The sequence below is a fragment of the Chelonoidis abingdonii genome, chromosome 5 (genome assembly GCF_003597395.2).
Source record: "Chelonoidis abingdonii isolate Lonesome George chromosome 5, CheloAbing_2.0, whole genome shotgun sequence".
NCBI classification, from domain to species: domain Eukaryota; kingdom Metazoa; phylum Chordata; order Testudines; family Testudinidae; genus Chelonoidis; species Chelonoidis abingdonii.
Window position 1 is genome coordinate 67,331,961 of NC_133773.1, and position 27,327 is coordinate 67,359,287.

Consider the following 27,327-nt stretch of genomic DNA (forward strand, 5'->3'; position numbering starts at 1 on the left):
ATTATTTGGGGGTCAGATTTAACTCCATCTGTGCAAACTCCTTCCCTTACGATGGAAGTAATTTACAATTTTAGAGTGAAGGGTTGTAAGTATATTTTTGTTCCTTTACGATACTGTAGGTAACAGCTTTCTTTTTTTTTCTTTCTTTTTATTATACCAAATTTCTCTGGTTGCACGTTTAGGAGCTTACAAAATTCCACATAAAATAAAAAAATGATCCTTAAAACCTATGTTAGTGAAATCTTCATCCATCCACATTTCCAAAACTGTCAGAAACCATATGTCTGTAAATACATGTGTCTTTCAGCTTTACACAGACAACAAAAGCTCTGTGAGCAAAATCTGTATTTTATTACTGGGGAACAACACTACCGTGCACAGATATGATACAACACCCAAAGGACAATAAAATACTCTGCCAAACATATACCTTTCCTTCAAGTATGTTACAATCAATGCAGATATTTGAGAGCCACCTCAAAGCTGTGTCTTGTTATCCTCCTTGCATCTAGAATGCACAAGAAGGCTAACTCTTTTTATCCTTTCCTTGTTTTTAATATTGTATTTATACATTGGAAAGTTTTGACAATTCTGGGGGTTCCTTTGCCCTTTGTTACAACAGAATTCCAAGTGTCTGAGTGGATCAAAATCGGCACTGTGTTTTCAGGTCTTTTCTCTTGAATTCAAAGTCTACAGTATTCCTAAAGAGCACAAAAGAGGGACAAGTCAGGTTCATCACAACAGAATTTGCAAGTGTTAACGGCATGACAGGGGAAAGGGAGCCTGCTGACCACAGTGCCCTGAGTGGTTCCCTCTGGGTTCAGGTGGAGAACAGGGAGACCCTGAATTATCCTCTGCCCACTTGGCATCGAAAGAGAAAGAGAAAAGAAAAAAAAGAAAAAGAATTATTGTGGTACTGCTGGGTGAGAAACTTGAAAGACAACTGCTTTCGTGACATTTCTTACCCAGTTTTGCATTCAGGAAGATCAAATAAACTGCTTACACACTTTTGGACACTCATCTGAACCTAAGCACAGAAGATTTGTATAGGAATCATTTAGTCATTGCCCACCATACCTGAGAACAGTTGCAAGTATGACATTAAGAAAGTATCTGATGCTTAGAAAATGGGGAAAAAGAATTGTGAATTATCAGCTGATTCTGATACAAAGTGGGGTACTCCCAACATGTAGGTCCTACAGAATTAGATAGGAAATCTCAGAAGAATAGCTTCCCCTATCGCAGTCTAGATCTTTTGCTTAATATACCAAATGAAACAAAAAGATTTTTAAAAAGTCAAAAATAATTTCACCTACTAGCCTTAAATGAAAATGATTCAGCTCTTTAATTTTGGGGAACACTGGAAAATAATTTTGGGGAACAAGGAAGACTCTTTTTTGAACTTATTTGCCTATTCCTAGCTCTTCTAGTCATATGCAGCAGGCACACAATCTCCTAACAACAACATAGTGCTAGCAGTAACTGTTGCATTTCTCGTCAGGATTAACAAAAGATTGCCATTTTGGCAGTTCATTATAACAAAATGATATAAATATGTATAAAATGATTTGAAGATCACTTGTTTTTCAGAAAAATCCTATATGAAGGATAGGAAAAGAATATAGACTAACATATATGCAAGTGCATGGATACACACACACAAGTGACATATTCCTCCCATTATCTTCCTTAGTTCCCAGCCTGTGGATAAAGCAAAGTGGTAAAAGATAACACATTTGTTCTGGCTGCATCATTTTAGCTAGGGCTTATCCCAACTTAACATACTTTACACTCGTATTTTTTGTTAAATGAATTATTTCTGAAAACAGCTTAACTCCAGTCAATCTAAACTAAGAATTTAGCATCAGCTGCAGTACAGCAAGTAGAATGAATTAGTAAACAAATACATAGAGAATGATGAATGACACTAATTAAAAACTGGAAGTTTAGAGAAGTTAAGCATTTATGTTTAATGTCAGTTTTAGTTAGAGACAAACTGCATATCTAGACATTGCCTTTCTCAGATCTCTAGCACAATGTAAAATTCTTTTCAGATTAATCTTATATCATGAGAATAACTTTACTGTGCAAGATCACTTCTATTACAGAAGTGCAAGAAAAGACCTTTCAGTTCCATTGGCAGCAACTTCAACACTTTTATTGTAACTATTGAAACCAATTACTTAGGAATGACTCATTTTTCTTCTTCTACCAGAAAGAGTCATAAAGATGGCCTCTTTAAAAATAGCTTTTGTATTTCACCCTGATACTGTGTTCTGAACAGGCAAGGTGTAGGCTATTAAAGGAGGGCAGAACCTAGAGTGTGGGGTGAACTGTTGATTACTGTGTTAGACAAGTTGTCTTCACAAAAAGGATTCAGCAACTACATGGCATTGGCAGAAGTTACTGGTTGGAGCTGAGTCTAAACTAGTGACATCTTTTCTTTTACCAAATGATGTTATTAAGACATTAAATAACCCTGCCAATAACAGTTCCATCTGTATTCCTACCCTCTGCAAAAGCTTAAAAAAAAACAATCCCCCCCGCACACACAAAACTTTTGGGCAGAGTGCAACAGATTTTGACCATTCTGGACCAAAGGAAATGTAAATTCCAAAACCGCAGGGAATACTATGCTGACAGTTTCCTTACTTTTGCCATCACAGCCAGCCATCTTCAGCTGTTTTATGGTAGCATTGCACAGGGAGTGGAGAAGGCAGCTTATCTTTCAAGCAGGCAGCTCTTAGGAAATTTAGGGCTTATCTGTTGACATCAGCACTTTATTCTCTACCCAGAAGGCAACTCATAACCCAGGCCTGCACAACATATGGCCCATGGGCCGCATGCAGCCCGTGGAGGCTCACTGTGTGGCCTGCAGCGGGGAATCAAAGGGCTCTGGGCTGCCCGCAGCCACTGGGAGTCCAGAGCCCTTTAAATCCTAGCCGTGGCCAGGATTCAAAGGGCTCTGGGCTGCTCACAGCGGTGGGGAGCCCAGAGCCATTTAAATCTCAGCTGCGACAGCGATTCAAAGGGCTCTGGGCTGCTCACAGCGGTGGGGAGCCCAGAGCCATTTAAATCTCAGCTGCGACAGCGATTCAAAGGGCTCTGGGCTGCTCACAGCGGCAGGGAGCCCAGAGCTCTTTAAATCTCAGCCGCGGACGGGATTCAAAAGGCTCTGGGCTGCCGGCTGCAGCAGGGAGCCAGAGCCCTTTAAATCCCAGCCATGGTCGGTATTCAAAAGGCTCTGAGCTGCCAGCAGCGGCGGGGAGCCCGGAGCTCTTTAAATTTCAGCTGTGGCCGGGAATCAAAGGGCACTGGGCTGCCCGCAGCCATGGGGAGCCCAGAGCCCTTTAAATCCCAGCCATGGCCGGGATTCAAATGGCTCTGAGCTGCCCGCAGCCGTAGGGAGCCAGATCCCTTTCAATCCCAGCCCCGGCTGGGATTCAAAAGGCTCTGGGCTGCCTGCAGAGATTTCAGATGCAGCTGAAATTTAAAGGGCTCAGGGCTCCCTGCCACCACGGCAGCCCAGAGCCCTTTGAATCCAGGCGGCGGCTAAGATTTAAAGGGCTCAGGGCTCCCTGCGGCTGCAGGCAGCCCAGAGCCCTTTGAATCCTGGCCGTGATTCCAGCGGATGGGCTGGGGTTGGAATTTAAAGGGCTCGCGCTCCCCTCAGTAGCAGGAGCTCTGGGCCCATTAAATCCCTGCCCCAGCTCCGCAAAGCTCCGGGTTCCTGCAGCCGCCAGTGTCCTGGGCCCTTTAATTTGCCCCTGACAGCTCCCAGCCACCTCTTCAGCTGGGAGCCCCTGGTTGATTTAAAATCAAGTATCACCTCCCCACCCCCAACCTTCCTTTTTGGCCCACAGCTGTTTTGGTGGGGCGGCACTGGGGAAGGAGGGTTTGTTTCTGCAGGGCTGGGCAGTGCTGGGGCAGGGTGTTTCCAAGGGCTGGGAGGTCCTGGGGGTGGGGGTGTTTCCGCGGGGCCGAGGGGTTTCAGCCCTCAGCTGTTTTCTTTGGAGTAATGTGGCCCCCACCGGTTTATGAGTTGTGCAGGCCTGTCATAACCAGTGTTGATCACAGAAATCTCATGTCCGGGTCTGCCAGCAAGAATCACATCAAGGTAAATCAAAACTGCACTTAAGCTTTAGCTTCAAAATAGATTTCAGGTATAGCCTTATTCAATATCTAACTGCAGTAGTTTGATCCTGAAGTAACAAGGGCCTGGTCGTTTCTACACACTATGACCAATAAAACATTTCTGATCCTTCTTTCTCACACTGCTTTTCATTTTGCCTGATCCTATACCTATGTGATGGAAACCAGTGAGGAAATTACCCATTTACTAGTGTCCCATGGGCAGCAGGTATCATAGGCTGGGGGAGGCTGTGCCTCTCCAAACAGCCTGGCTTGGCCCAGCCACACTCCACCCCCAGACTCCCTTCTGCAGTTCCCAGCACTCTGCCCTGGCCCAAGCTGGCTGAGGCTGGCCAGCCTGCCTGTTTGCAAAGGGGACTCAAAGCAGCTGACACTGGGGACATGCTGCCTTTCCAATGCTCGGACCATGCCGCTTGGCTGGCTGGCAGGCACTCCAGGGTAGGAGAGCTAACAGTCTGGCATTCCAGGGTTCGCACCAGGGCTTGGGACACTGTGAACCGGGGCTGAAGGCACTGCCACCAAGATGGCCACCCGGCACACTTGGAGAGACATTATTTGGAAATGGCCGTGCCTTTCAATCTTTCTGCCATTGATAAGAATAAGTATGGCAACCATCCGAAAGGTTTAGTTCTGTCCATGTAAAAGGCTAATGCTTGCCTGAAGTCCAATCTGCTCCTTCTAATTTTTGTGTGGTTTTGGAAAGAAGTATGGGAGGTGGACTGGTTGATTTAGATAGAAAGAGGATGGTACTTTGAGTGAGAATTTTGGGAGTGGACATAAGACAAACTTATCTTTATGAAGTATTGTGTATGCGGGGGGGAATGCCATGAGCACACCAATACAAAATTTCATGAATAAATGAAAATACGAATAGGTTGCCACTGGTTCAACTGGTGCTCTAATAAGGGAGCGCAGTACGAGGCCACGGTCTCAAACAGGAGTGGGATCCCATATGTACGGATAAAGATTTTGGATGACCTTCAGGAATCTTTTCAAGAGTGAGTGGCTAAAAATGGAGTGATCCTCTCCATACCATGGTGAAAAGCAGTAATGACGCTTAAGTGTGCTGGTGGAGCTGGTGGATAATTGTGATTCTTTAAGATGTAAAACATAATCTAGGGTGAAGGTAAGGGAAAGCTCATTGCATTGACATGATTAGCAGTGCACGAGGATTGGAATCTTGTGCATTTTTGGAGAGAAGTGTGTCAAGTTTTGTCACATCTCCTATCTTTTACTGTCTCTGAATAGGTCTTCTCTAAATCATGATACCATGGGAGAGCCATGTCTTCAGATGGAGTAGCTGTTGATTGGGATTGAGGATTCAATTCTCATCTTGAGAGAGGAGTAGTGGAATTAACCTCAGAATGATCAGAGAATATACCTCCATACAAATCAGGTAAGTATACCAGTTACCAGTTATGTCGTGACTATGTTGGAGCTATAAAGTTCCCTTGGATCTTGTGGAGTACTCTGAACAGAAGGTGAAAGGAAGAGAAAGTGAAGAGTAGCAGGGGATCTCATGTGAGGAGGAAAGTGTCTTCCAGGGATCTGAGGCCTAGGCCAGATCTTGAGCAGAACTGGGGACAATGGGTGTTCTCCAGTGTGGTGAAGAGATAGTGGGAAATCCCCAGCAGGTGAATATGTGGTGTAGGACTTGCACATCCAATTCCCATTTGTGGTCATGGGAGAAGCTGCTCAATGAGTCTGCTCTGGTGGCTAGGGAGGCATGCAACTGAGATGCTGATGTTGGATACACCAGTTTCATAATTTCAGCACCTCCCAGTATAGAGAGTGGGATCTGACTCCGCCTTGCCTATTGATGTGGAACATGCAGGCAATATTGTCCATTGTAACTCTTAAAGTGTGATGTCAGAACAATGGTAGAAAATGTCAGCAGGTATTGTGGACCTCCCATAGCTCTAGGAGGTTGATGTGCAGGGTGGATTTGGTTAAGGACCATCTATCTGCCCTGCACTGGATGGGTCTGGAGGTATGCTCCCCAACCAATTAAGAAGGCATCAGTTGTTAATATCAATGATGGTGCTGATTGAATGAAATGGACTCTGACAGACATTTTTGGGTTTAGTTCACCAGTGTCATGAATCGGTGACCTTGATAAGCATGGATAGTAACTCGTGAAGGTCGTGTTTGAGAGGTACATAAATTATACATAGGCATAACGAGGCAGCGCATGTGTGACCATGCATACTTTACAACTAATGTGGCTGCCACCATTTGGCCAAATAGCTGGAGACACATCCTGGCTGAGATCTGGGGACAAGTCCTCACTGTGGATATGAGATCAACTATTGCTGCAAATCTGCAAGGACGGAGGAAAGCTCTGGTTTTTATGGCATTCAACTGTTCCCCAATAAACTCTAGGTATTGCACCAGTGATAATCCTGATTTTTCTAGGTTTATGTGAAGCCTAAGGCTCAAAAAGAGGTCTATTGTCAGTTATATGGTGTGAAGGGCATCAGGTTCAAATGGGGCCTTGAGGAGACCATCGTCTAAGTATGGACATAGGACAATGCCCTGTTTGCTTATGTAGGCAGCCAGTACCTCAAGGAACTTGGAGAATATCTGGGGGGCTGTAGAAAGTCCAAACGGTAGTACCCTGTACTGGCAGTGGTCCATGTTAAATTGGAGGAACTGTCTGTAGGCAGGATATATTATGATATGAAAACCTGTGTCTTAGAAGTCGAGGGCTGAGAACCAGTCCTCCTGTTCCAGTGCAAGGATAATGGCTGATAGGTAACCATCTTGAAATGCTGCAGTTTGACAAACTTGTTGAGGTTTTGTACAGAGCCCTGCAAATCCACAGCTATCCACTTTATATCCATAGACCATTTCTGTGGATTTGCAGGGCTCTGTACAAAACCTCATGGACCACTCATGGACCACTATGGACCACTACGTACATGGACCACTACCAGTAAAGGGTACTACTTTATAGCTCCAAATTTTACTTCAAATTTTGTATCCATGCAGGGCTTTGACAATAAGAGCAGGTAGGCAGCTGTGAGGAACCATGGCACGGATCATCCACCTGCCCTGGGCAGAGGGACTGGGGGGCAGGGACAGGGGCCATGGGCTGCTCAGGCCCCACACCCAGGAAAGGTGGAGAGTCTACCTATGCTCCACACAGCTGCCCGCCCAGCTCTTACTGTGGCAGTGGTGCAGCTCCAAGGTGCCCTCCTGGCCAGAGCCAGGTCAGGGAGAGCCACAGTGGCAGCTGTGGGGACCCTGGGTCCCTCCACTTGCCCTGCACGGGGGGCTGGGACACTGGGTGGAGGGCTGCTCAGAGGGCTGCCCAGAGCAGGTGGAGGGTCTCCCCACAACTGCCAGCACATCTCTACCAGACCAGGCTCTAGGGGAGTGGTATCGGAGCCTCAGTTCGGCCCCTGGTGTAGAATCCTGCAAATCCACAGATAATTTTTGCGGATCAGATGCAGATACACATTTGTGCATCTGCGCAGGGCTCTATTTTGGTAGTTCTTGGATAAGTCTCTACCCTTAGATTTCTGTTGGATCAGAAAATAATGTAAGTACAAACCCTTCCCTTTTTCTTGGGATGGGACTGGTTCTATGGCTCCCAGTTGCAGAAGATGGTTTATTTCTTCTCATAGAATGTGTTTGTGAGAAGGGTCTCTGAGGAGGGACAGAGAGAAACGATAGTTTGTTGGGATAGATAGGAATGGAATGGAGTATCCTTCTTTGATGATCTCTAGGACCCACTTGTCCAAGGTAATTAGCCACCATCATGGATAAAAAGGGGTTAAATGGTCACCAACAAGTGGGATGTTGGAGATGGTTGTGGTAACTGTTGCGGGGGGAAACTTCTCAGACTCAATGAAACCTTCCAAATTGTTGTTTGGCTGAGATGTAGCCCCTTGAAGAGTCAAGTGTCTGTGCTTCAAAGGTGGTTTCTGTTGTTGGCATTGGGTGTTGCATCATCAATAACGAGTGAAAGGTAGAGGTTGGGATCTCTGGGGAGGTATTTCCCAGGCTGTCTCTTCGAGGCCATCATATAAATGCTGAAAAAACAGAGAGAGAGTCACTCGTGAGTCCTGTAGGGAGTATAGAGACTCTGCGAATAATTTCGGGCCCTCAAACAGTAGGTCCTCAACAATGGTTTGTATCTCCTTAGGGAGACTGGAGAGGTATAGTCATGACATATGGCCATCACAATACAATGGACAGCTATATCCGCAAAGTCCAAGGAAGCCAGAGGTGTCCATCAGATCTGAGCACCTGAAATTGCTCCTTCTTGTGCTCAGGATGGTCATGGAAGAATTCCTGTATCTTGGAATACTAGAGATTGTTGTATTTAGCCATGAGAGCTTCGTACTTGGAGATGCAGAATGGGAGTGGAAGAATAAGCCTTGCAACCAAAGAGATCAAGTCACTTCCAATCCCTGTCAAAAGGGGTGGATTATGGATGGAACTGGCACCCCTTTTCATGCATGGCATTGACAGCTAGGGAGTTTGGAGTGGGATGAGAAAAAAGTAACTCCATGTCATAAGCGGGACATAATATTTCTTGTCTGCCCACTTACAGCTATTTATAGATGCTGCTCATGGCGTGAGATAGGAAGGTGCGCATGTATGGTCCAGTGGGCACTGCTACTGGAGACTGCCGATCCCAGTCACACCTTCAGTGGAGCACTCATAAGGACATCACTCAAAGAAGAACATTCTGTTTTTCAACACTTTTTTTATTTAATTCCCAATAGCACATAATCAGAAGTACAAGGTAACTTATGATGTACTTACCTTGACCTGTTTAGCAAACTATTGCTAGAAATTTGATGGATTTTCCTTAGAAATAAAAATACCTAGCTAATTTCAGTTTGTTTATTTAGTCTGTTCTTTATTTCACTCACACAGTTTTCTAAATTAAGCATCCTCCAGAATTTCATTCAGAAGGCATATTGCTTCGTGTACCATGAAACCACATACCTAGAAAATACTTGCTTTTTTTTGCAGCTTTGTCACACATTTCCATACTGGACAATGCAGAGGCACTATTATTGTAAACCATGAATGTTAATGTCAGGATATGTGACTGGGTTACAGAAACACCAGAAAAGCAATTTTTGTTAGGCACAGTTCATACTTAGCATGGAAGACTGAAGTGCACAGAAGGTCCCTTTCAATTGCTGATGCCATTTGCTGACACTAGTTTCAGTTATATTTTACTCTATTTATAACCCTAGCATCAACAGTTGCTGACATGTTACGTTACTCTTTTCAGAAACAAGACCTTTAGAAAAATGAAATCATTCATGGGGGCAAAAAGCAGCAAAGGACTTTTATTTTTTTACTTCAATTTAAAATATTGATGTTTAAATGTTATCTCCTTACACTGCACTGCTTTCACTGATGAATAAATTGTTTAAAATTAAGAATAATGTGTGTCTTGTGTTCAAAACATGCAGACAAGGCAAAGCTTCCATCATTCCTCAGTAATCACAAGTACAGATTTTATTTCATAGAACTGGAAAAAAAATCTTGCATATTGAAATTTCATGATATACCAGTCTGAATATTTACCAATACTTCCTTTTATATTATTTATTATTATGGGAGCATCCAGAGGCCACAAGCAAGATCAGGATTCACTGTGCTATATGCCATAGAGAGGAAGACATAGTCCTTGCCACAAAGAACTGACCATCAAAGAACTTGAGCAAACATTTGGTGTGTGGACACAAAGACACAGAATTTAAAAATGTTATGCAAAATGACATGACAGGATTTGAACAGAGAGGGTGAAAAGCAAAATTGGTTTGATGGCAAAAAATCAGAAGTGAAAAGGTCAATTTATGAGTCATGGGCATAAAGAAGGCAGTTGAAGCAAGGAGAATGGAAGACATAATCCAAGGAAAGGTTCTAAAGAAAGGAGAGGACAGAGATTAGTGAAAAGTTTTTGGAAAGTAGGAAAGGGGAGAAGGTGGCCTAAATAAAATGGATGCTAAGGGAATGGTCACAGGAAAACTAAGGTGGAGAAGGGGAATATCACAAAACTTGAATGGACACAAGATGTTACGGAGAGGACAAGTAGCAATGTCAAAAGAGGCAGAAGGGTCAAGGATGATGAGGATATAGTAGAGGCCCTGAGATTTAGTTCTGAGCACATCATTAGAGGCTTTGGTTAGACTTGTTTTAGTGACCTGGAGAGGGTGAAAACCAGAATAGAATGGATCCAGCAAAGACTTGGAGAAGAACTCAAAGCAAAGCTTTTAGACACTACACTGTAGTGAGTTTACAGAGAAAGAGAGATGGAGTAATAATAGGATAGGCCAGTATGGCTATGAGTGAATTTTTCTTGAGGGTAGAAAAATGGAGATTAGAGCATGCTTGTGCTGTGAACAGAAGGAACTCAAGAAAAGTAAGAGTTTAAGGACAGTGATGTAGGTGACAAGAACAGAAACAAAAGGTCAGAACACAGTATAGGATGAGGTTATTAAAGCAAGTAGAGGGGTTAGGGGAGAGCAGACGTGAAACCTGGATGTGAGTAATGAGGGGGAGTAAACAATTTGCACAGCTATGCATGGAGATGCATGGAGATGTTGGAGGCTGAGTGAAGTTTTACTACATCCAAGGTGGTTAATAGGCTGCTGAGATTACGCGTGTGAGAGACAATGAGAAAGGAGAAGTAGCGTTGCTTGAGCAGGATAATGGCAGAACTCCAAATGGCCATGTGTCTTTTTCCACAGACATTCAGAGGTGTTGAAGCAGAGGCTGAGAGTAAACCAGGGTTGACAGGACAGACTTTTACGGTAGGAGAGCAGGACAAAGTTATACAGACTTCCAAGAAATTTAGTTGCAAAGAGACAGGGAAGGTGAAGCATATAAGACTAAAGATATGTATTATTAACAAAGCAGAGTAGCAGGAAAGATAAATGAAGAAACCAGAGAAAGACCATCCATGGCAGCACCAAAAGCAAGAAGATGAGTATAAACAACAGCACTGGAAATCTCATGTCCATGCTCCTACACTGCTCAATACAAACAAATAAAAATTAAGGAATTACATATTTCAAGGAGTTTTGTACGCACAGAGAATGCAAGATTGAGCCCTAAAAAGTTACCAAGGGAGGCAGGCAAAATTTGGATGTTCATTGCACCGTGATTGTATCTTTTATTATATAACATGGCTATCAACTAAAGTATAGGTTCTTCCAGAACAAACCAAGGCCTTTCTATAACTGAAGAGAACAATGACTAAGACAGATATATACTCCTGAGTTTTACCATCCTCTGTATAACCCTGAGAATGGAATGGCCAGAACCCATACAAAATGTAAGCAGAAGTAGCACTATCAAAAACAAGGAGGAGAATCAAACAGACTTTCTACTGATGATGATTACTGGCTAGTAATGTAAACCCATACAAAATGTAAGCAGAAGTAGCACTATCAAAAACAAGAAGGAGAATCAAACAGACTTTCTACTGATGATGATTATTAGCTAGTAATGTAAAGATAATTAATTTTCCAAAACCATATGTTATAACAGGGATCTGAAATTAAATCAGCAAGAGGGAATATTTATGTACCAGAAGTGGCATCTAACACTCGGAGGAAGTTTATGGTGTTTCTATTCATTCTCTATTAGATAACATGTAGAATTGCAGAATACATTGAAAGAAAATAAAAGTTCTCCTGTAAAGACAAACAGAAGACTTAACAGCTGGCTCTCCAGCAGGACCATGAATAATTGTGTTTCTGCAGCCAGGTACTATCAGTTTTCAAAATGAAGGGGGGATGAGTGTAATCTTGATGTTTTAGGGAACAAAGTATAGGAAATGGAGCCTTTCATCTTCAGATGACCCATTCAAATCCAGCTGAGGCAAGCAGCCATCATGTGCTTCAGGTCCTATGTGTATGAATTTGGTGATATCTGTCTGATTTCCAGTAGAGAGGTGTCAAGATAAAAGAAATGTCCAATAAATGGCACTTTTGTTGGGAAAGGGAGGCCAAGACAGGAATGGCCATGGAGACTGCAACATCCTCTGACTCCTTGAGGTGATCCTTCTAGGTCACTGTTAAGGCACAAAGCCAGGAAAAGGTGGTGAAAAAGTGCCCTTGATTTGGCTGAGTTTGTTCTGTGAATCAAGACCTTCATGACTAATAATTCATATGAAAGTTCTAATTAAACAAACAAACAAAAAATATGACATAAGATGCATTTAAAAATTAGCAATTTATAGGCATGGATTCAAAAGAGGGAAACTATGCCAGACAAATCAAGTAAAAAAGGAATTATTCCAACTTCTATGTGGGGAATTCATTGTCACGAGCTTAGGAAAACTTTTGTACAGTGCTGTTCAATATTCCACAACAGAAATGTGAAAAATAATATAATACCCAATAAAGGGAGAGCTATTTGAACATATAAAATGCCTTGCTATGAAAACGATGGCTACTTACATATGTCTGGAAGTGGAAACAGTTTGGGATGAAGAGCAGTGAAAAATGAGTGTGACATTATTTAAATGGATTTTAACTTAGTATAAAACAACAAGAAGGAATATACAGAAAGGTGTTAAAGTTTATATATAGTACAGAATTTGCAATGAGGAAAGAGAAATCACTCAGTACTAAAGTAGATCATCAATAAAATTTAGAAGTAAATGCATGCAAAGTACTAGGAACATGGGTAGATAGATCAGTGAGAAGTTTAATTTAGAGAAATGTTAAGTGCCATCACTTGAGAAGTATGTCAGACAGACCATCTTGTGTTGTAATCCTGTCTGAGCTCACATATTAAGCAGGGGTAATCTTTATAAGTAATTTGCTGCATTTCAGTTCGGCTGGGAATGGTGCTAGTGATTTGATAGTGGGATGCAATCTGCTTTTTAAGTCAGTACTGAATCAATGCCACAGCACTGTGATGAAATACTTGTTGTCCTGTTCTCTTGCAGTACTTCAGGATTGTATGGTATTTTGGGGAACTTTATAGATGTTAGCTCCGGCCAAATTCTAACACAATAATTACATTTGGCCTGTCTAAACTCAACTTCCCCAGATGCCTAAACCAAAGGGTAGTGCTGTTGGGTTCAGTTGGCCACTTCTGGGGCACAGCACAGAGTCAGGACAGGCAAAGACGAGCCTGCATTAGCTCTAAAGCACTGCCAACCAGACTTTTAATGGCCTGGTCGGCAGTGCTGACCAGAGCCACCAGGGTCCCTTTTAGACCAGGTGTTCAGGTAAAAGAAACATACTCCTGGTCACCTGAGAATGGAGATAACAATGATACTCAGATTCTGAGTTGTAGACAAAATGTTAGCGATACTAGATCTAAAAAGGATCTAAGAGAAAGAGCATATGAAAAGGAGACCACAGTAAAATACACAAATTCTGAGGCGAATTGAGAGGATAAAGAGTGTGTTCTGTGCAACAGTTAAATGCAAGAATGATGAGGCATAAATTTAAAGGCAGGAACTGATATTAATTTAGATGGAATCTCTTGGAAAAATACTAAAATCTACTGTATTAATAGAACTAAAGAATAGTTTTTGAAAGAATATATTCAGATAAATGTGTATTGGATATAAAGACTGCTTGCTAAAAGACAAGAACAAGTCTGGAAGGGTTCCCTGGCCTCCTTTTTTCTTGAAATGACCCACATTTCTAAAGCATCATGGCCAGTTAATTGCTACTCATTTCATACAACTTAAAAATAGAACAGATATCAAAGCAGGGCACAACTGTGCAGGAGAATACTAAAAACAATAGTACAAATCAGGAAAAAAAGATTTTTTTTGTTTTCTTTACGCAAGACAAAATTAGCTTTATAATTCCTATTGTAGAAGAAATCATTTTTAAATCCAAAAAAAATATGTGCATTAGTGCAAAACAATAAATAGGATGTTTACAAATAAATTAGGACACTTTCATGCTTTATTTAAAAAACCTGGACATTTGTTTAACATTTAAAATTGCAGATATACTTATGTTCCTTCCCATTTGTTTTTAGTGTGTGTAAATAACAATGTAAAATTTTGTGCGCTCTAGGGAACTACAACACATGCAATGTCTTGCTTCCCTAACATGTAGGGTGACCAGATGTCCCAATTTTATAGGGACAATCCTGATATTTGGGGCTTTTTCTTATTTAGACTCCTATTACTGCCCACCCTGTCCCAATTTTTCACACTTGCTGTCTGGTCACTCTACTAACATGGCATATAAAATAGTCATGCACTCTTTTTTTTTTTAGGAGTACATTTTCTGTGCTGAAAATTTAACACAGAAATATCCAGACCCTTTCCAAGCCTGCAATCTTTGGATAACATTTGTTCTGCTTCTGTGACCAAATTCCTGTAATGTGCAAGAGAAATCCCAAGTCTGAATTAGCCTCTGTTCCAGCTTTCATATATGTTTTTGTTTCCCCACTATTTCCTCATGAATGGAAGCCTGCTGCTTAGTTAAACTGAATGTTCAAGTTAAGATTTTCAAAAGTGACTAATGATTTTGGATGCCTCAGTTTCTGGGTGCCCAACTTGAGATACCTAAATGAGTTGCATTTTGAGTGTTGGTTCTCAGAACTTTCCCAAAAATCTAGCTTTTTAAGGTTATTTTATTACAATAAGCAGAATGGATTGATTTACATAAGCAATTTTAATAATGATTTAAATCAGCAATCATGAAATCTTGATTTCAATAATCAATTTTAATCATGTTGTGAATTTGTACTTTTTCCATTATTTTCCTAAAGAAAGATTGATTATTATTGGTTGGTAACCATTAACACATGTTGATTTGCAACTAAATATAGCCTTTACACTAAATGTGGTGGTTCTGGTTGCCAACCAGGAGAATATACTATATCTATGCTCATTTAAACAATTATACTACTCAACTTCTATTTATTCAGATTCTAATACTTTACATTTTTCTTATGTTAAAAAATGATGAATTATGCATTTCTTATTTACTAGATGATTATTTTTTTTACTTGTGATTTCTCACAAGCTGTATCTGGATAGAAAGTCAAATCCAAAATTAACAAACACATTTTGTTTTTATTATTAATGAGAAATTTTTTATTATTATGATTAATAATAAATAAAACTATATTATATGTTCTGGAAAAGTAAAAAAAAATACATTTATCAAACATTTTGCATTTAAAACGAACTGATGTATTATATGTAGTTAATGAATTGAACTGATTGTTTCTGGTCACCATGTCCTTTAAGGCTTTAGGACAAGTAAATAAACTCTTACACCTACTTTTTAATCATCTATTGGAAGAAGAAAAGTTTTTCTGCTTTTTCAACTTTAATTTTTTTATAAACTTTAAATGAACTAGCCCTTGAATTGAATTACTTGAATCAACTGAAATAAAGAAAATATTTTCTCTGCACCTGCAAAAGAGGCTACTGCAATCAAAGGCTGGTTTAGCTCTTCAGCAAACTCTGGTTACAAGTTCTTAGCCAGTGACTTCCAGCAGTTCAGTCATTTGATTTTCTTTGAAATTTGGCAGAAAATATGTACTGCTTAATATTAGTTTTGTCTTCAGCATAAGTGACTTAATATATTATGTCAAGTTTAGGCCTTAACACAGATTGTCAATTTCAAATGCTAATTGGGTTTATTTGAAAAAACAAACAAAAAACACATTTAACTTAAATTGAGGGGGAGCCAATTTATAAAGTCTGCTTTAAAAAAAAACCCATCACTTTTTATCCATTCTGGCAATAAGTATTGCAGTAGACAGGCCAAATTCTTGGAAAGAGATCTGTATTTTGCTTCTTTATAGACATCATGCTGCTATCCAGGGGGTACTGGAATCTAATACAGCAATGATACCTCCCCTTGCAGACACAATCATACAGTGCCAATTGAATTTTCCTGTGTGATGAGCACGCTGGCTCAACCAGTGCCTCTGCTTCCAGTCACAGCTCTCCTTCTGGACCGTAATCACCCATTCTTTCAAATCATCTCTATAGTCCATTAGACTAATCTGCTTTTCTACTACACATGCAAAGTTCCAGTGCTTGTGATCAGATCCCTGGCCTCATTAGCTGGAGTCACTGGCAGTTTTCATCCACTACCATGTCTTTTTTTCTGGTTTGTTAATGTGAGAATCATTTTCGTACTGGCTGTATTGTGCTCTCGTTGTTCGTTACCTTGAAAGCACCTGCTCCGACTAAAGAGTCAAGTGTGGGAATTACTCTGGAGGATCCCTCTACATGAGGCCCTAATATCCAGCTGTAATCTAACTGGGTGGCTCCCCAACAATATTATTACATACAGTGATATTGGTATTCTGCCTCTTTGCTCTTCTGCCTCAAGTCTCTGACCTCTGTATGTCTTTGGAATTAGGTAGAGAATCATGATATCCATATCTTTCCACACTGTCTATGGGGCCATCCACTTCCTGTACAATTCTAAAACAACAACTCTGAAACCCACTCTCAGTCTTGTACATTCTACTAAAATGGTTTAGTTTCCATACTCCTTATCACAATGTTCAAGTGCAGTTTTCTTTTACCCAGTACTTGGGACAAGTCGCTAAAGTGGGAGATTCAGCAGTTTCAAGCAGAAAATAGTCAACAACACATTTCAAGTATGGCTATTGTGTTAAAAATATTAGAATTAAGATATAATACAACAACACATTTCATTAAGTATGTAGCTGTGATATGATGCAATACTGCTTGAGGAAACAGTATATTAGACTGACTGTGTACAAACAACAAATGGCTTTTTCTTACTTAATAGTACTAAACAATTTCAGGTTGTAAAAGATGAAATGTTTAATTAATAAATACTTTTAAAATATTGGATTTTCAAGGGACATCAAATTGAAAATCACACATCTATTTTGAAATCTTGTACCTGTTGTTGTCACAAGAAACTCCTTGGATTAATATAACTCAAAGACACTGGGAAAGGGAAAGCTCTCTCTCTCTCTATTTCTGTATTATCGATATCTGGCAGCACTTTGTATACGGTCAGTTTCATTTATTATTTACTTATATTGCAGTACTGCTTAGAGGTCTCAATTAGATCAGTGTCCAGTTGCGCTCGGTACACAGCAAAAAGAAAATCCATTCCTTCACAATCTTACATTACAAGTGAATTCACAGAAGCAGCGAGAGAAGGGGAGCCCTAGAGTCTGTATCCACAAAGGGACTTAGGTGCCCGAATCTCAGATTTAGGCACAATTGTGAGATATAAAACCCGTACTCAGCTGCCATTTAACTCTGTAGATTCCTAAACTCACTCAGCACCTAAATTTCTGCTGTAAAACTTCCTTGAGTGCCTAAGTTTCTGCTTCTGTATACACACACTGCTCCTTTACTCTACCAGCCTAGATTCCTATCTCCTGCCTAAGTGACATTATGATCCACAAACTAGGAGAAGACAAGTGAAGGAGCACCTACCTTGCCTGCAGGGCTCAATGTACTAGATGTGGTCAGAGGCCAATTAAGTCCACACAAAGCAGGAGATAAGGGGAAGTAGGAGGACTCCACCCTTATAACCTTTAGCCCGGTGGTTAGGGTACCCAGCTAGGATGAGAGACATCTCACTTCAGTTCTCCTCCCTCCCAATGAGGAGAAAGGATTTGAACAAGTATTTCCCACCTCTTAGGTGAGTGCCTAACTACTGAACTATAGAGTGATTGTCACTTTTTCTCTGGCCCAAATAATATTTAATTATTGAATTAAAGAGCTTAAATGGGAGAGACTGTGGGAGACCCACATCAGAATAGCCCATGGCCCAGTGGCCACGGCACTCGCATGACAGGTGGAAAAACTCTCATCAAATCTGTTCACCTAATTAGACGGGGAGGGGGAGGAGACTGAATCCTGGTCTATCACATCTTGAGTAAGTACCCAAACCACTGAGCTAAAGGTTACAGGGGAGGCTGCAAGAAGTGGGAGGGGTTCCCAGCTGTGGATCCCCACAGCCTGAATTTAGGTGCTGAATTCCTTGACTGGGGTGGAGCTTAAGACAAACTCCTCTTGTCAGCATCTCCCATTGCTAGCTTGGGTGTCTCCCCGCCTCGGGGGCTGGCTTTTGTGGATTGCATTCTTAGGCGACTCTCTCTCTCTCCTTGCATTATATATAGGGAGTTTAGGCTTAGATTAATTTAGGCTTTGAGGATATCAGTTATGTTCCAGTGATCTTCGAGGCAACTAGATGTTAGGCACTGCAACACCTAAGCCCCATTGTGGATCACCATTATCAAGGTGACAATGATCCTGTCACAGGTTGAGCTAGCCCTTTAAGGGGGCTGGGAGGTGCCTCCCTTGGTGAAGGGAATAAGTTCAGGAGTTATATAAGCGTATGTGACTCACAATCATGCCTGCTGGGAGATATATATGGTAGTATGAGATCAATGCGGGACTTAAAGAAACAGGAGGGTTGCATGAGCTCCTCTACACAGAAAGATGTACTCAGATTTTGTCCTACGAAAGTGGGTATTCACTCACGAAAGCTCATGCTCCAAAACGTCTGTTAATCTATAAGGTGCCACAGGACTCTTTGTTGCTTTTACAGATCCAGACTAACACACCTACCCCTCTGGTACTCAGATAGTAAACTCCTGGCAGGGGGCAGGGGCCATCTTAATGTTCTGTGTTTGTACAGTGCCTAGCACAACTGGCTTCTACTCCATACCTGGAGCTCCTAAGCACTACTCTATAACAATAAAAGAGATACAGCAGAGGATCTGGAAAGTCAAGCCTTAAGGGAGCAGGAGTCAACCAAGAAGGGTGGAGTGTGGGGAGCAAATATGCTGGAAGAAGCAGCCTCTGCAGATGCAGGACTAAGGAGAACCCTGTACCAGGGCTTGAGAGCCATCTGGGTGGATTTTTTTTGTGCTGTTTTGAAATTTACACTAATAAACAAGACTCCCAAAAAAGGAGAGTTACTGAGAAGATTCCCACAGAGTGAAGTTTCCTGACATGAGGAAGAAGTGAAAACTGAGACAACAACAGGGAGAAGTATAAGTGGGATAAGTTGTGGCCACAGCATATGACTTTGTGTAGTGTTAGTTTCACTGTTTATTGATGGCATGCCCTTCTCTCGGTGCTAAAAAGAACGTGTTTTCTATTAAAAGCAGCAAGAGAGCAGAAACTGGATGGTGTACTTCAGTCCACTCAAAAGATACTTCTCAACAAGCAGGAATCAGAAAATCCCCTTTAACTGTTTTTAAAATGGTGTTTTAGAGAAAGCATGCTGAGGAATGTCATGATAACAAACTGATTTAAAATTAGTTTAAAATGTCAAGTTGGCAATATCCCTTTAATTTTGTGATTATAACAGCTAACAAAAAATATATGTAACAGTAAGAAAATGTTTAAAATGCTCAGAGTGATGTGAAAGACAACAATTTCTCATTTTGTTAGCAGTTCATATAAAACAATTAGTGTGTATATCCTTCCAGCTAGTTTAACATGGATTGCCTCAGGTTATTCTCCAAAATGCCATCAGGGCAGGTAGGAATGGGTATACATCTTATATTACAGCCTTTCAGTGACACAAGGCCTTTCAATTTGAAGTTATAAAGGACAAAAAAAAATATTAACAGACCCAGCTTATTCAGATATGTTGAAAAGAAAAAGACATTTGGGTGTAAAATGAGAATTTGTGGAAAACAAAACAAAACAAAATAGAACACAAATAGATGTAACAGAAGTTGTCACCCATCTAGCCACTGGGGATGATGTGGAGCTGCACTCCTCATGTCAGACTCTGGAAGACCATGGACCAGACTCTGCCCTCAGTTACTCTGATGGAAACCTGAGAGCAGATGCCACAGTACTCAGTTCAACAGGTCAGAGATTTGATTGGACATACAGTGTGGTGAACAGCCCCGGGGAGAAGTGGATGCTGGAGAATGCAGAGGTGAGACCTCCTGTCATAAACAGATGGTTAAGGGTTAATGTCTCTTTTACCTGTAAAGGGTTAAGAAGCTCAGTGAACCTGGCTGACACTTGACCAGAGGACCAATAGGAGGACAAGATACTTTCAAATCTTGGTGGAGGGAAGTCTTTGTTGTGCTTTTTGTTTTGTTCGTTCTTCGCTCTTGGGGCTAAGACGTACACCCAGGCTTTCCCAATCTTTCTGAATCAGTCTTTCATGTTTCAAAATTGTAAGTAGCAGCCAGTCAAGGCGGAGTAGTCTTATGTTTGTTTTCTTAACTGGTAAATGTGTTTTTTGCTGGAAGGATTTTTACCTCTGTTTGCTGTAACTTTGAATCTAAGGCTGTGGGTGGTCCCTCTAGTCTATATGACTCTGAATACCCAGTAAAGCATTTTCCATCCTGATTTTACAGAGATAATTTTTACCTTTTCTTTCTTTAATTAAAAGCTTTCTTTTTAAGAACCTGATTGATTTTCCTTGATTTAAAAGCCAAGGATTGATTCTGAACTCGACCAGGATTGGTAATGGAAAGCAGGGGATAGTAATTCTCCTTGTTTTAAGATCCAAGGAGTTTGGATCGGTGTGAAGCCTCTCAAGGCAACCCAGGGAGGGGAAAGTCTGGAGGGGAAAAGGAGGGGGATGGTTAATTTCTCCTTGTTTTAAGACTCAAGGGGTTTGGGTCTGGGTTCCCCAGGGAAGGTTTTGGGGGAACAGAAAGTGTGCCAGACAATAAATTCTGGCTGGTAGCAGCGTACCAGATTTAAGCTAGTAATTAAGCTTAAAAGTGTTCATGCAGGTCCCCACTTTTTGTACTCTAAAGTTCAAAGTGGGGCAGAAACCTTGACACCTCCTCTTCCAAAGCTGACCAGCCAGAGGGAGAGGGTATCTGACTGGTTCCTAACTCCCGTTTCTCCCTAAACCCATTAATTTAAACTTGGTCTTTTGAAGTCTCTCGCTCTCTTTAGCTGTTCCACCCTCCCTCCTTGTAATTGTAATATAGGGGCTGTGTTTTGTAGGATGATTGCCTGTTTGGGGATCATGAAGGAATTGTTTCCATTGGGGATAAACTGAGAGAAGCCTGATGGGATTTTTCACCTTCCTCACAGCATCATGGAGACACAGTTAGATCAAAGAGGAGGACCTAGAAATTAATATTAGGAATTTGTACAGCCATTTAATTCATCATGGCTGGAGTTTAGTGCAGATATAAGGCAAAAAAGACAGCTTCCAAAAGTAATGTATACCTCGTATTTCACTGGTGGTCCTTGCACCTATGGGAGAAAGGGAGAGCTGAAGACTTCGCTGACCGAGGTCCCTCTTGCAGGTAGGAAGAATAAGAGGATTCACAAGCATGAGCTGAATCATTTGGGTAGGCTGAGGGGAGTCTACCCTGAGTTATATGTTATATGGTGGGAGCCCTGTAACCCTACATTTCAAAGATTCATAGTTTCCAAGGCTAGAAGAGAATAATTTGATCATCTAATCTGGCCTCCTGTATACACAGGTTATAAAGCTTCCCCAAAATAACTACTGTAGCAGATTTGTTAGAAAAAACATCCAATCTTGATTTAAAAATACCCAGTGATGGAGACTCCACCACCATCCTTAGTAAATTGTCCCAATGGTTAATTGTTTTCACCATTAAAAATATATTTCCAGTCTGAATTTGTCTGGCTTCAACTTCCAGCTACATGAATTGTGTTATGGCTTTCTGTGCTAGACTGAAGAGCCTATCAAATATTTCTTCCCCATGTAGGTAATAATGGGCTGTAATTGAGTCACCCCTTAACCTTCTCTTTGTTAAACTAAACAGAGTTTAGACAGATAGCTCTTTCAGTCTATCATAATAAGGCAGGGTTTCTAATCCTATATTCATTCTCATAGCTCTTTTCTGAACCCTCTCCAAATTGTATACCCTCTTGAATTGTGAATACCAGAATTGGCACATTATTCCAATAGCAGCTGTACCAGTGCCAAATAGAGAGTAAAATAACCTCTCTATTCCCACTCTAAATTCCCATTTATGCATCCAAGGATTGCATTAGTCCTTGTGGCCACAGCTTCACACTGGGAGTCCATGATCTATTTTTCCATAAACTCCTGCTGATTTGCAATAAATACATCATTTTTTAAAATTCTTTATTAATCAAGGCCTGTATCAGCCTTTCCATTATCTTTAGTAATTACCAAGGTCATCCCATTTACCCTTTTTAAAAATTGGCACAGCATTAGCTGTCTTCCAGAACTTTCCCTGAAAGTCAACATTAATGGCCAAGTGAGCTCTTCAGATCACTCTTTTAAAACTCTTGGCTGTAACTTATCTGAATCCGCTGATTTAAAAATGTCTGTCTTTAGCAACGTCTGTTTAAAGTCCTCCAGACAGACTAGTGGAATGGAAAGAGTTACCATCACCATATGATGAGACTATATCACCTATTTTTATCCTCAAATACAGAACAGAAATATTTACTGCACACCTTTGTCTCTTCTGCATTGTTATTGATGACTTTACCATTTCTATCTAGTGATGAGTCAATATCATTGTCAGGATTCTTTTTGTTCCTAATACATTTTTTTAAAAAACCTCTTTACTGTCCTTATCTTTTCTGGTCTCTTAGCCTACTTAAATTCCTGCTATGGGAGAGTTGGGAGAGATGAGTTAGAAAGCACCATTTTGTGGTGTTAAATTAATAAAGTTGAGCCCTGCCACTTAAATCCTTCCCTGTTTGTCTTCATATTTCAAAGGTGGCACGCGAGCTGATTTTCGATGGCACACGGGGTGGGCTGAGCTGCTTCCCGCTGGTTCCCGCTTCTGGCACCTTACCAGCCGAGGTACCGCCCAGTCCCACTCAGCACCTGCTGCTGGCCTGGGGGATGGAACCCCAGGCTGGCAGCGGGCTGAGACCCCAGCTGGCAAGGAGTTGGTGGTGGAAACCCCAGAGTGGCGGCGGTCAGCCCGCCACCACTCTGAGGTTCTGGCTGCTGGCCCCTTGCCAGCTGGGATCCCCACTTACCTTGCTTCCAGTTGGAGTTCCAGCACAGGCCCCTTGCCAGACAGGGTCCAGGCTTCTGGCCCTGCTCAGCCCTACCAGCCGCCAGCTCCACTCACCTCAGCTGCTGATCTGGGGTTCCAGCCAGTTAACAACTGATCATTCAGAAGCTGGTGTGCAGCTTAAAGTATCCAAATATGTGCCACCAGACATTGGAAAACTCAGCAAGGCAAAGCAAGGGCAAGGATCACTCTAAATTAATAAGATCTGAATTTTAATTTAATTTTAAATAAAGCTTCTGAAACATTTTGAAAATCTTGTTTACTTTACATATAACAGTAGTTTGGCTATATATTATAGAGTTATAGAGAGACCTTCTAAAAAATGTTCATATGTATTACCCGGCATGTGAAGCCTTAAATTAGAGTGTATACATGGAAACTAGGCACACTACTGCTGAAAGGTTGCCGACCCCTGGGTTATAATATAATTACAGGTGAGCGCAAAACACACTCCCTCTGGAGATATTTGAAATTATGCAACTACTTTGAATGTTAAAATTGCCTCAGTAAGTACAACAAATTATTTGTTAAAGTATACTATAAACTGCAACATACAATTGTTCTCTTTTTAAGAGTTTAGTTTAAGATCCAGATATCTTTAAGTGCTAAATTCATTTTCTGTAGTGGGATTTAAAAGGCAACTCTTCTCTGTGGAGCTATCGAACTACTGTTCTTTGTTCTCCCAGGTTTTTATTTTTTGCCACGTTGCCTAAATGGATATTATATAATGACTGCATGACAACTCTTGAAGTGAATGGATTAAACAGATGGAGAATATCAAATGAACCAGGGACTGGAAGGGCATGGCCTAACCAAAGAAACACCTGAAAATCCATGAGGAGAACTGGAGAAAAAGAAAAAAGATAAAAGTGATGTAAAATAGCTCAACATGGAAAATAATTCTCATGGAACAGCAATAAGGAGTTGCAATTCAACATTGGAGTAAGTTGGTGCAACTCCCTTGAAGTCAATGCAATCCATGCTTGTGATGATTTTAGCTTCAAAAGTAAGTTCAAACTTTCTTGGGCTAGTTGGAGGATGAAGAAAGGTGCTACAGAGGTAAGTGGCGGATCAGAAAAGATGGGAGAAATATTAATTGATTGTTGACATGTTATCCATACAAAAATTTCTGAAAAGTGCAACAACTGAAATTAGAATTCTTGCAAATGACATGCTCTGTTTATCTAAGCCTGCAAGCAGGACAAACAACAGCAATTGGAAGCAAATTCTTGAGTGGATGGTAGCATGTATTTTTTGATCAATACAACCTGTATCGTTAGTAGTTTATTATGCTAACAACAGTGATCTGCCTGTGTTTGTAATGCAATCCTGAGCCATGACTAAATCATATTGTAAGTTTCAGAGGGCAGGAATTCTCCTATTTGCTTATAAAGTGCTATGAACACTCTGAGTGTTCTATGAATAGGCTTGGCAGAATTTGATTATTTTAATAAAGTTTTGAGGGATAACATCAATGTTTATTTATAAGCATTTATTCAAGTGACCATGGACAAACTAGCGAACATGGTCACTAAAAGACCAATAATTAAATTAAAACTACAATATGTGCCAGATATTAAAATACTATACTTAAAAGGTATTTTCTTGGTTGCTTCATTTTATGGACAAGTATTGTATAAAAACCTAAATATAGCTCTACATTTGTCAGCAGAGATATGCTAAACCCAGAATTCACCAAGGTAAGTAGACAGATATTCTGTCTCAAATTGCATATACTTCACAAACTTGATTATCCAAATGCTGCTGGGGTCATATTATAACAATGCATGATCATTACAAAACAATAGATAAGTAAAGAACTGAAAACAATTCAATTTTCATTTGGTTTAGGCTGTAAAGAAACACTAACAATTAAATATATCCAGCTCAGTATGACACAAAATAAGGCAAAGATTCATAAATAAAAAAAAGCATATTAGCTCTTTCACTTCCTCTCTTTTTCATCTTACTAGCAAACAACTGGTTAAAACATTTGTGAGTAATATCTCATCAGAGGCAATTATCAGCTTGTCAAATAACACTGCTAATTTTGTATGGCTAACATTTCATAATGAGGACATTAAATCATTTTGGAATCCTTCATTACTTACATTGATGTCTTCCAAATCTAAGTTATTTAGGATGACATTGTTCCTCTTCCAGAGGATAGGAGGTCTCAGGGCTCCCTGAATAGCACAACTTAGGACAGCACTTTGTCCTACTGTTGCTGTCGTGATACTTATTTTCTGATCATCTGGAAGACTCAGCTGAACAATCTCTGTAAAAGATATATTATTTGTAAGGTTAATTAGCATGCACTTTCATAAGGTTAATTGGCATGCAGTTTCCACACCTTGGTAATTTAAGGATTCTAATTTGAATCAAAGGGGAAAGAACTTTCAACGGACTGTTGGAAATTTAAATTGTTCCAGATAAAATGTCAGCATGACATTTCAATTAAATTGACTGACAAGTATCACCTTGTCAGAAAAGAAGCATTTAACATGAAATAAATTTCAGAGATATGGTTATAATAAATATGGCAGATTGGATCCAAAGGTAGACACACAAAATTATTTAACTGCCAAGCCAGCATCTGCAATCGAACCAAAACAGATCAGTTTATTCACCAATATATCATTATAATAGCCATTGAGACATGTTCATTTCCTGCTAAGTCAGAACATAAATGGAGCTGAATGAATAAAATATGTTGATGTATTTGGAAACACATGAGAGGGAAAATAAAATGTGTTTTGGGAGTTTAAGACAAGGCTCAAACAGGAGATTTGTAAAATGTAGGTTTGTTTCTTTATATCTAGTCCACCTTTGTCTGGAACCAGTTTAACTCAAGAAAATAAGGTTATGGCAGGCAAGTGATGAAGCTGATTTAAACTGATTTATTGTTGAGAAGCATTTGTACAAATATTTTTATACATATTAAAGGAAAAATACAATGTAGTATTTTGATGAGACTATAGCAAAAACCCTGCTTTGAAGCTATTTGCAAACATTTGCTCTAATGGAACATGTTGCAGACAATATGGACAAAATCCCAGTTTAAACCAATTTAAAGAATACTGAAAGAACTCAGAACTATGTCCAAAAATGTGTCCCAGAAATATGAACATCCAAAAGAAGACTTTTCCTACTTAATCTAAAATTCTCCAGGGGAGAGGTGAAAATGAACATTATAACCTGAAAAGAGAAAGTTTCCAAAAATCTGAGGAAAAGGGTATGTTTTAGTACTAATAAAAACCTACAAATCATGTCCCACAGTAAAATAAGGTGTTAATGTTGCATTGACCAAATACAGGGTGGATCAAAATCACAGATTTTTTAAAAAAATAAATAAAAATAATCAGATTTTTTAATTTAAATTGGATTTTTTATTTAAATTGCATACATTTTTCTTTTTCTAAACCTATTAAAAATTAAATTAGAAATTATCACAAACTTTGTTAAGGCTTACATTTATGATATATTAAGATCATGTAAATTAAATAAAAGGAAAATAAAATTAGGCAACGCATGTTTGCTGCTGAAGTTGTAAAGAAAGTCAAAGCACTGAATCAATGGAAGCCACTAGCTAAGCACCTGAAACTACAGTGTGTTGGCATGCTAAACCAGCTTTTGGCAATCGCCACCCTGCACTTAAGCAGGGAGGAGTTTGACTGACTGGCAGGGAGAAGAAGGCAATGCTTTCTGGCTTGGCAGAGGAGGGAACATGTAAAGCTGCTGGAAGAGCAGTCAGCATGGTGGATGACTCACCACTTCGGAATGAAGGGTTTAAAAAGGTCAGCTGGGCCTCGCATGTTCAGTCCAGGTACTCCATAAACTAAGGCACAAAAGAACAAAAAAAATGCCTTGGAAAAGGAATTATGGAGAAGTGCTTGATAATAGAGCAAGCCGGACGCAGTTGGGGACGTGTATGACTGGGATAGCAGGGAGTCAAACCCCTGCTCATTATAGTCCACCTTAACCCCTCCTATGAAGGGGCGTGGTTGGTAATGTCCCGACAAGGGAATTGCTGGAGGGACCTGGTCCTGGCAAGAAAATTTCTGGAGGGATCTGGATGAAAAGGGTGGGGAGCTGGTGAAAGTCCCCCTTCCGGAATTGGCTGGAATTGGTAAGGTCCTGGCAGTGAATCTGCTGGAGGGACATAAATTTTGCACCTGCACTGCACACATTTTATCCACTGGCTTAGTCCCAGACATCTGTCTGATGATA

The 27,327-nt window shown here is 40.5% G+C and overlaps 1 protein-coding gene across 1 annotated transcript in view; it reads right to left on the minus strand.

Annotated features, from left to right (window-relative positions):
- The window catches only part of FSTL5 (follistatin like 5), a 525,582-nt gene that overhangs the window by 124,427 nt on the left and 373,828 nt on the right, over window positions 1-27,327 (minus strand). The window contains exon 6 of the mRNA XM_032787223.2: window positions 25,209-25,375. Within this exon, the coding sequence (XP_032643114.1) occupies window positions 25,209-25,375 (167 nt within the window). The remainder of the gene's footprint in view (window positions 1-25,208; window positions 25,376-27,327) is intronic.